This window comes from Helianthus annuus, chromosome 2 (genome assembly GCF_002127325.2).
Source record: "Helianthus annuus cultivar XRQ/B chromosome 2, HanXRQr2.0-SUNRISE, whole genome shotgun sequence".
Taxonomy (NCBI): Eukaryota; Viridiplantae; Streptophyta; class Magnoliopsida; order Asterales; family Asteraceae; genus Helianthus; species Helianthus annuus.
In genome coordinates, this window is record NC_035434.2 from 51,594,062 (window position 1) to 51,604,623 (window position 10,562).

The window sequence follows — 10,562 nt, forward strand, 5'->3', positions numbered from 1 at the left end:
TAGCCTCTTGTATAAGCTCGGGACCGGTGATTTGGGCTTGACCAATCTCGTGCCAAGAAATAGGCGAACGGCACTTGCGACCATACAATGCTTCGAAAGGAGCCATTTGGATACTCGTGTGATAGCTGTTATTGTACGAGAATTCAGCCAAGGGCAAGTATGTATCCCAGTTGCCACCAAAATCTATTACGCATGAACGAAGCATATCCTCTAAGGTTTGGATAGTACGCTCGGTTTGACCGTCAGTCTGAGGATGGAAGGCGGTGCTAAGGTTAAGCTTAGTACCCATAGCAGATTGAAAAGTTTCCCAAAGACGAGACGTAAAACGAGCATCACGATCAGAAATGATATCAATGGGCGTCCCATGACGACAGATGATTTCCTTCATGTAGACCTTAGCCAATTTCTCGACTTTGAAGTCTTCACGAATGGGGAGGAAGTGAGCTGATTTGGTCAATCGGTCAACGACGACCCATATGCTGTCATGACCAGCTGTAGTGCGAGGAAGCTTAGTGATGAAATCCATGGCAATGCTCTCCCACTTCCAAACGGGAATTATTGGTTGTTCGAGCAAGCCAGAGGGACGTTGATGTTCGGCTTTTACTTTGGAACACGTAAGACATTTAGAAACGAAGGTGGCTATATCCTTCTTCATTCCAGGCCACCAATAGGAAGTACGCATATCATGGTACATCTATGTGTTTCCTTACCAGAAATCAACAAATAATTAATATGAGAGTTAGTGGCAAAATTTTATGTTAAGACGATAAGAACCATAATAAACTGTTTTATAATTGGGCTTTATGATACCTTATATATTCTGTAGATTATTCAGAATTTAGTATCAATATAAAAGCTACATTATGACAGTTGTGAGGTTTGCATGGTTAAAACAAAGTCACACTTACCTTAAACTCTCATATTATTTGTCATCTCAATCTGGATAGAAACCTTATAAGATAGAACTAGATGATGCTACACTTTTTCACAACCTTTTGTTATCATGAAAATGAAAATTTAACAAAAGAAAAATGAGACTTACAAATTACATCCATTAAGACCAAATTTCGTGAGAAATCATGACTAGGTTAATGAAGGATGAAATATTATCAAATCTCATTCTTAGTGACTTATGAGCATGTGTTATAAGCCTTAATATTTAAATGGCTAAGGGAATAAATTAAGTTCCATTAGAAGTTATATTTCATTGGAACTTATCCCAAAATGGAATATTCAGACATTATTCATTTATCATAATATTTACTTGTATTTAATATGTCTTATATGAATAAAGGTATTAAAGAAATTAATTCATATATACTATGATTCCTTCTAAATATGTCCCTCAAAATTTTATAACATCTAGACATTAAGGAAATCAAGTCTGACATATATGACAGGTTCCCATAGCACGTACATCATTGAAACTTATCTTGTAGCATTCCTAGAGATCTAAAAGGTTAGTGGGAGCATTAAGTGTCTTAATCTTAACTTGCGAGAGTTGCAAGAGGTAGGGGAGTGAAAACTTGTTGTTACCTCAATTTGTACCTCTTGTACAAGACATTGCTTCTTCACAACTTTTCTCTTTAAGAATCTACTGCTACTCTAACAAAAGTTTCATTGTTGCTTAAACGTGGGCACACTCAGATTTCTTACCAAAATTATAATCCTCAAACAGAGAAACTACAATGAGTTACATCATTAACTTGTTTCTCTATTAGAATCTATTGGCCTTCTAATGTTGACCATAAGTATGCTAAATTTTTTAATGACTTCTAAAATTAGTGGGAGTAGTAAAAGTCCTTATCATGACTTGCAAGAAGTACAAGAGGCGGGGGGAGAGACTTATTAAATTTTACTCCGATTACACCTCTTATACACAATACTCCACCAACTCTTGGACACTTAGAATCTTGAAAATGATAGCAACTTAATCAAGAGTTAATCCATAAAACTGAAACTCATAATACAACCCAATAATCAACTACGGAGGTCATCTTTGATGATTATGTATCCTCCTTGACTGAAGTTGAAATGGATATTAGAAAGTTTACTGATCCTACCTCTTCTAATTAAACCATTAGCATCAATCAATTTTCTAAATGGAATAAAAATTGTTATTAGCAAATTTGATTTTATGTGTCAAAATAACGTTTGGGATTTGGTTGAATTACCTAAATCCAAATGCAAACGTTAAGACACTAAAAGCAAGATTGATTGTTAATGGTTATGCTCAGAAGAGAATTATTTATCAAAGAATCATCGTACCTTTCTTACAAAAGGTTTCTTTGAGGATCATTGTTGTTCTAGTAGCTTATAATCCTTTGTAGCTATATTAAATGGATATTAAAACAATTTTTCCTAAACAAAGACTTACATGTTCAAAACAACCTGAAAGTTCTAAACTGAAAGGTCAAGAACACTTAGTTTCTAAGTCGATGAAATCCATATATGGGTTGAAGCAAACATCAAAATGTGATGAAATCTTAATGCAATTCTTTTCATCATGAATTAAGTGGATTTATGTGTACCAACCTCAAGATGAGTGGGAGCAACTAATGTAAACTTGTCCTTATATAGATGACACTCTTTTGATAAGTATATGTTACATAAGTCAAATAATTTCTCACACATATTTTGATATAATGAATCTCGGAAATACCACTTACGTGAGAGATATCAAAATATAACGAGATAGACCCATTGAGGCATTAGTTTCGTGCCATAAGCTTTACTCTAAAGTGGTTCCTTACATATGTAACAAACAATATTGCTCTCATTAAGAGGATAAAATGATAAATGAGATTACTTCCTTATGCTTCATTAATTAGAAGCCTTATAAAGGTTCAAGTCTATACTCGTTTAGATATTGCTCACATTGATGAACATTAGATCACTCTAGATTATTGTGAATCATCTTACAATATCTTTAAGAAACGAGAAAGACTATAAGAACATGTTGATTATTCTTACCTTGATTTTATGATGTTCAAAAGAAACTAAAAGTCAATTTGGGGTAATCCTTATGTCTGCGGACAAATCTATCTCATGGAGGAGTCATGAGAAACTGTTAACAACAACCTAAATTATAATGACATAATATGTTGTTAATTAACAACACAATTGTCACTAAATGTTGTTGAAATTTTATCAATGGACTCACAAACTTATTAACTCCATATAAATACTATATTGAAGACTTACTGTGAAAAGTCAGCTACCTTATTTCCTCGAACAGTAACAGTTCGAGAGGTGCTGCATTAAACTTCGATACAAAATTATTGTTCGTTTATGAACAAGAAGAGGAACCTATATACTTGTATCAAATACATTTACATTCATGATATGCTTGCGGATTCGATAACTAAGGTCAACACCCAAAGTCTTTTTAAGAGCTCATCATAAAGACGGTTTTTACTAAAGGCCTTACATAATAGCATATCGTACATATGAATGATTAGTTATTATCTTTTTCCTCGATTACACAATTTGTTTGTCTATAAATACGTATGTGCACCTGATGACGTATAGACAAGAATTATACAAATTAATTTCAAATGGCTTACCTCAGTCATTTTGGTCTTAAATTTATGTATGTTTTGATTTGGGGTTGTAACATGATTAATGGGGGTCTTGAGTTGACAATAACTCAATGACTGTATTTTTCTGTTGCAATTTCAATTTGAAACATTGATTAATGTTTTAACTTGGCCAAACTTACTTATACTTATCACAAATGATCACTCGGCCAAGTGGGAGAATGTTATAAATAACCCGTTGATGTGGCCTTACGGATCATTTGGTAACATTACCAATATGACATAACTAGTCTCCGACAATTACTTGATGGTAGTAATTGTAAATATTGATTAGTTCAAGGGGCAATTATGATTTCCCTCAAGGTACCCTAACGGGAATCATGGCTTCATCTTTATTCTTAAAGATAATCATCCCTACAAAACACCAATATAAAAATTCTCTCTAGCGTGATCCATCAACACAAGGTACCATAACGGGAATCATGGCTTCATCTTTATTCTTAAAGATAATCATCCCTACAAGTAAGTATCTCTATCTTGGTATCTATATTTAGATTATGATTGAATAAACATGATTAGGGTTCTATGTTTTTAACCCATGTTTAAAGATATAATCAACACCGACTTCTCAAACATAAGGTTACTCGTTATATATATGTGTTGGATTAGGTTCAAGAGTGAACACCCCTCTCAGTTGTGAACTGTGTGAACTCATCTTGGCCCTTGATTTCTATGATCTTGAGATTTAGATGAGTGACATGATGGTAATTATGTGGTTAATTTTTTCTATTTAATTAAATATAAAAAGGGTATATGTGTAATTTTCATCTTAAATTGATTGAATAAATTATGTTCTCTCTCATAAATTAAATAAGAAAGTAATTTTATGAAAAATTAGATTTAAATCATTATCTTAATAATTGAAATCAGTTACATATTTCCCATTTTAATTCCTTATCCATAATATCTTTCCTATTTTAAATTCATTATCCTTGCTCTGTTTAAATGCGATGTACACATGTGTATTCTGATTTTGCCATGTTTTTAAATGCGGTGTACACATGTGTATATCGTCTGTTTTTGTGATATCTCAGATTTTTTTTTTGTATTGAATGTTTGATGTACACTTGTGAATTACTATACACATATGTACGATGCTGAGTACACATACGTACTGTTCTATTTATATCCAAGTACACATGTGTATACTGTTTAAATATGAAGGTTACGTGGATATTAAAAATCAGAATTTGAATTCTGGTGATGAAATCTGAAAAATAAAATTGAAATAAAAGATATTGTGGATAATGAATTTAAAATAGGAAAGATATTATGGATAAGGAATTAAAATAGGAAATATGTAACTGATTTCAATTATTAAGATAATGATTTAAATCTAATTTTTTTATAAAATTACAATCCTACCCTTAACAACTAAAAAGGAAATCAAGGGTCCAGATGAGTTCACACAGTTCACTCTTGGGAGGTTGTTCACTCTAGAACCCTACCCTATATGTGTTACTTATCTTACATAATTTTATTATATTATGATTATCGATAACTAAATACTGTAGGAATCGAAAATAGTTATGTTCTTGTTGATGAGGATGTCAATGATTGTAAATTTCGTCTTTTAAGTGATTGTGAACTTGATGCATTTAACACTCTAATGTCATAAACCTATTGTAGACTTTTATTTAAGAAAAACTTTATTGGAAATTTGATATTTGATTATGGAATTATGTAGTTTTGGATTATTTTTTAATTGAAGTTGTATTTTTATTGAATTATAGATTTGACTAGTAAACTTGCTTGAAGCACCTGGTAAAACCGATTAAATTATTTTTTAGCCCGACCTGATACACTATAAATTTGATAACGATATATGTGACATGTTTGAATTATTGAATTGTATCTTTTCATCACAGCTCACTATCGTGAATCCAGCAAACTACCAAATTTAACTATTGCGTACAAGTTAGAGAAGTTTGACTATTTATAAATACTTTTCTTTAAATGGACAAGACAAGTGTATACTAGATTCGGAAAATCTATGTACTCCCCAAATGGTCAGTTCAAGTTCCATAAATATGTTTAGCAATAATCTCTATTTTCAGTAAATTTAAGTCAAAATCACCACTTTCATGAGATTTATATGTATAACTTGGATTATGATCCAATTAAACTAAAGTTCTTAATTCAAATTCTATATAAAAAAACTATATATATTCTTGGTTAGGCTATGGGGTGTGCTCATGACCCAATCACCCAAATCACCGCCACAACCCTCTATGTCAGCTTCATGTCCCCAACCTCATCCACCAACCTAATCCACCACCCTATATGGTGTGGACCATAGTCCATAACCTCCACTATCGTCCCCCACCAATTAAAATCCCCTAAGACTATAGGGTGTGGTCATGACCCTCCACATCAGCGCCATGTCACCACCTCTACTTTACAATCCAAAACCACTACCCAGGGTGTGGTCATGACCAAAACTAGTATTCCCTTATTTTAATTTGTTTTTCTATAAAGGAAAATGAAATATTGGAAAAGGAAAACGAGGCCCGTGGTCCCGTGGTTTAATCCATGTGAACCATGGTGGATGAGACAAGGGGTGGTGTAGCGATCCATTAATGGTCTTACGTAGCGATTGATGACCCAATCCATGCCCCCCATACCCTTCAGCCTAATTAATTGAAAGAAGAACATGGTTACCATGGATTAAAGCATACGAACCACCATGGTTTAGGAAGGAAGCGATGTCCCATGAGAACCATGTCCCACGGGGCCATGGGCGAAGCTTTGAAGGGGCGGCCGACCCCCCCTTCCAAACTTTTCGCTCAGTAGTGGAGAGTATGTAGTTTTCGTATAGAAATTTTTGGATATATACGTTTTCGACCCCCTGGTTTTATAGAAATTTTTAGGTCCGGTGACTTCCCCCCCCCCCCCCCCCGCGCCCCCTTTCGGGTCGGAATCTCAAACTTCGCCACTGCACGTGACAATCCATGATCCAATCCACCACCCATACCCCCATACCCTTATACTATATAACTATAATCAAGCATAATCAACACTTTTTAATGATCATGTGAGATACTTCTAAGTTATTATTGGACAAAGACTGCATGATTAATTTGAAGTCAAAAGTATAGGATTTAGAAACCCACTTAAACTTCCTACAAGCTTACTCCACATATTCACTGGATTTTAGTTATCGCCCTCTGTTTGGGTAAAATGAGAAAATCGTCATTTTTTTCTTTTTCTTGTAACCATATTCAGAGACTTCAAATTTACTTAAATGGCAATTCAACTCCTCCACAACTTTAACGTTTGTACATAAAGCTGTAAAAAACCGCTTTTGGACCGATGAATTGGTTTTCAAACCAGCCCGATCCCAAAAAAGCCCAGTTTGGGCCAAACCGCTTTGGACCCCTACCCAACTCGGTAGTTTGGCATAGGTTCGGGAATTTTGTGCTGAGAACTGGTTTCAAACCAAATCGATTTGGGCCCGATAAAAAATAAATTGGTTTTAATGCTCCAAACCGGTTTGAACCCGATCCAAATCACTTTAAGTGGTCGGGATTTTCAACCCTAAAATCAGTTTATAACCTGCACCGGTTTGGCCTGTTAAAAAACTGGTTCGGTTTTGAATCCGGTTCAGTTTGGGCCCAAACCGGTTTTTGTACACATAAGCATTTTGCATGTTCAATAGACCCAAACATAACCGGCCCAATAAACATTTATACAATGCCCATTATTATCTTGGTATGCATGTATTTTGGGTTGGATTAGTTTTCATATTAGAAACCTATTAAAAGCAAATTCACAAAATCTGACTTAAAATTAAAATTTACAACACTTTATGTAAGGCCTACAAATCATGTAGTATTTACAACCTTTGTTTTTTTTAGCTATTAATACGTGTTGTCATTTTGACCACCTTATATTCTTTTTGACATATAAGATCCTCCATCAATTTATTATATCAACAGAGCAAATTACATAAGGATAGCAGGTAGACATGCAACAAACTGCGTCCCCTTCTGAATAGAAAACCCTAATCTACTAAAAACAAAGCCTCGCCCCTGAGGGGTCGAAAAGTTGTTGTGGACCACATGCTGAACTCTAGCCAAGAACCAAACCGCCTCCGGCACCAAGGAGCCGAACGTGTCAAACGCCAGGGGGACAAAGTCATGCTGATTATACTCACAAGCTTTCGCGTGCTTTTCCACCTTCTTTGACTCTGCTTTCAGTACCTTCTTTGTTAATTACAAAAAACAAGTTTACCTTGGTAATTCGGGTAAACAAAGTTACAAAGCTCGTTGTATCTTTTGTAATCGAATTTGTGAGTGCGCATGAGCTTCCTTCGCTTCACCCTGAATCGTTGTCGGAAATAACCTTCAAAACTTGGCTCTTTTGATGTCCTCAAGAAGAACATGTAAGCAAGTGCAAAATGGAAAGATGTGACAAAGAAGCAAATTGGCTCCATTACATCCCAACTTAGTTCCCAAAATGTTAATCTCATGAACACTAATGTTTGTAGGATTAACAATCCAAGCCCGCAATAGAGCTCACATCGAACTAGGGATATTGCTTTTTGATCGATCAACGCCATTTGTCGTTCTAGTTCTTCAAGTTCTTGTTTCCATGGGTCGTTTGGCATTGTCATAGATTGTGAAATTACTCTCTCCATTGATTTTGCAATCTGAAACAATATGTTTCATGCAATTTGATGAGAATTTTGGGCAGATTCTTATCATTATTTTTGTAGACTTTTGGGAATTTGTGAAGTTTGTTGCTAACTACTCTTGAATTAGGCATGTAAATAAACCAAGCGCTCAACATATTCGTTTATTTAATAAACAAATGAAATATGGACAAAATTTTTTGTTCATTTAACTAAACGTACGAACATGAATACATGTAGTGGGGAGCTTGACCAAAAGTTCCGCAGGGGCGGAAAACCATGGGACCAAATTGATATATTGTATAAATATTTAGGCAAAATAATTGGGAGAGGATCCTATATAATTTTAAAATTTTCGGACGAAAAATCGGAAATTTTACACTTCTAGCCGAAACATTGGGGGACTGGTGCACCCTCCGGTTTCCACTAAGCTGCGTCACTGAATACATGTCATGTTTGTTCATTTATGTTCCTTTCTTTTTGTTTATACTCACTAACGAATGGACGAACGAGAACACGTTTATTTACTTCGTTACTCATTTATGTTTCTTTATGCAACTTCATTTACGTTCATTTATGTTTGTTTATGATATTAACAAACCAACATAAAATAACACAAATATATAAATTTGTTCGTGGTTGCTCGGTTCATTATCCAAAGAATATGCGGTAACAGTTCCATACCTGATCGGGCCGGAGAAACACAACATTCCCCAAAACAATAACATCTCCGGAGACATCCAACACTTTCGCAAACTCTACCCCTTGATCGCGATTACCACACGTGTCCATACAAACGTTAACGAATTCAGCATAACTAATCGAATTCGCCTGAATCATCTTCACAGCAGATCTCACATTCTGCAACTGTAAACACCTCACCATCTTCCTCGCATCACTCACCGACAATCCACCTGAACCCGAACCAAATGGTGCATTCTTCGTCATGGGATCACAGTCAGAGATGTTCAACTTCTCTCCAACAGGAATATAAAAGAAGTCTGGCTGGTTAAACCTCGGTGATCGGTTTGTTTGTTTTCGGAAGAAGATGGAGTCTGTGGTGGAAGAAGATGTCTCCGGAGACGAGAAAAGGTGGTGGTGAAAGTTTGGTAATGATTTTTGAGATGAGGGAAGAAGGTGTTTGTAGAGACGCTTTGTTATGGCGTTTCGGAGCGCCATTAACCCCGGTGAATGAATGAATAATGTTGGGTTCTTGGTTTGTTATTTATACATGAGAAGTTATGGTTGAAAAAAAAAGTAACAGTAGAACTAAAGTAAGAATTAATAAAGAATTGTGTCATGTTCCACAGTAAGGCTACGGGGGTGTGGATGAGCCGCATCAAAGAGATGTTTCAAAGGATGACCAAGGATGTGGAGGATGAACTTCTCTCCTATATTTATTTTTTCTTTTTGTTTTTTTATAAAAATGTAACAATTTTTAAACATAAAAGAAAAAAATATTACATAACTTAAAAAAATACTACATAACTTAAAAAAAATACTAGATTGTTAACAATTAAAAAACCTAATAATTCCATTTTTGGAGTTCTTTTCTTTCATTTTACGCAAAATGTGGCAGTCTTCTTCTGGATATATGTTGATATCGGTTTTCATTATCTTCCATTCCTCTATTTTCGCCGCCTCTTGCTTAAACCTTAGTCGTTCCTCATCTTGAACTACATTCTCTTACTCGTTAAATTCAGGCTCGTCGTTTATATTTATCTGAAATCGTGCGTCCCGTCCCCCCCCCCCCCACACACACTTAACTTCCTGTCTACGAGGTTTTGGTCCGTTTAGCAGTTGCAACCACGTTTGGAACCCGTGCCCACTTCTTAACATTCTTCATAAGTTCCCATGCTTGGATATGTGCGAAAACATGCCTGTTAGTGTTGGTTTTAATTCTTTATGGATCAGTGATCCTTCTGTGTATTCAGGATATGTTACCCTTAAAATGTGTAGCAAGTACTGGAAGGATCAAGGATCCTTAGTCCTTATAACAGTTTCTAATATTGTCTTCAATATGTTATTATAATTTGATGTAGGTAAGTAGATGGACTTGGTCAAGCTGGAATCTCGTGGAATATGCTTGGAATTAGGCACGTGCAAAAGAGGCAATAGCCTTTGTGGGCGATCGTGGGAGCCCCCTCAATTTCTGTTTAGTTAGTTAGTGGATAGTTTCCAATTATAATGAGGGGATATTGAGCTCATTAGACACAACTCACTGCTCGCACACTTTGCAACATTCAAAACTTCTCTCAAACACACACTAGCATTTACTTGTATCAAGCTCAATCATCATCCGAAGTTGTATTAATTTCTACATTATTTGT

At 35.2% G+C, this 10,562-nt stretch overlaps 1 protein-coding gene across 1 annotated transcript; it reads right to left on the minus strand.

Moving 5' to 3' along the window:
* Positions 1-7,476: 7,476 nt before the first annotated feature.
* Positions 7,477-9,490, minus strand: LOC110914373 (calcium uniporter protein 4, mitochondrial). Its single transcript, XM_022159171.2, has 2 exons — positions 8,917-9,490; positions 7,477-8,250 (listed from the first exon to the last, which is right to left on the minus strand). Exons 1-2 carry the CDS (start codon positions 9,409-9,411, stop codon positions 7,810-7,812), a joined length of 936 nt encoding a protein of 311 aa, XP_022014863.1. The 5' UTR covers positions 9,412-9,490; the 3' UTR covers positions 7,477-7,809.
* Positions 9,491-10,562: the final 1,072 nt, after the last annotated feature.

What these genes read in the sequence shown, in the direction of transcription:
- LOC110914373 (XM_022159171.2), bottom strand. Translation starts at nt 9,411, where the DNA reads ATGGCGCTCCGAAACGCCATAACAAAGCGTCTCTACAAACACCTTCTT. An exon ending in TGTTTCTCCGGCCCGATCAG is followed by an intron (nt 8,251 to 8,916) that starts GTATGGAACTGT and finishes ATATTGTTTCAG; the next exon opens with ATTGCAAAATCAATGGAGAG.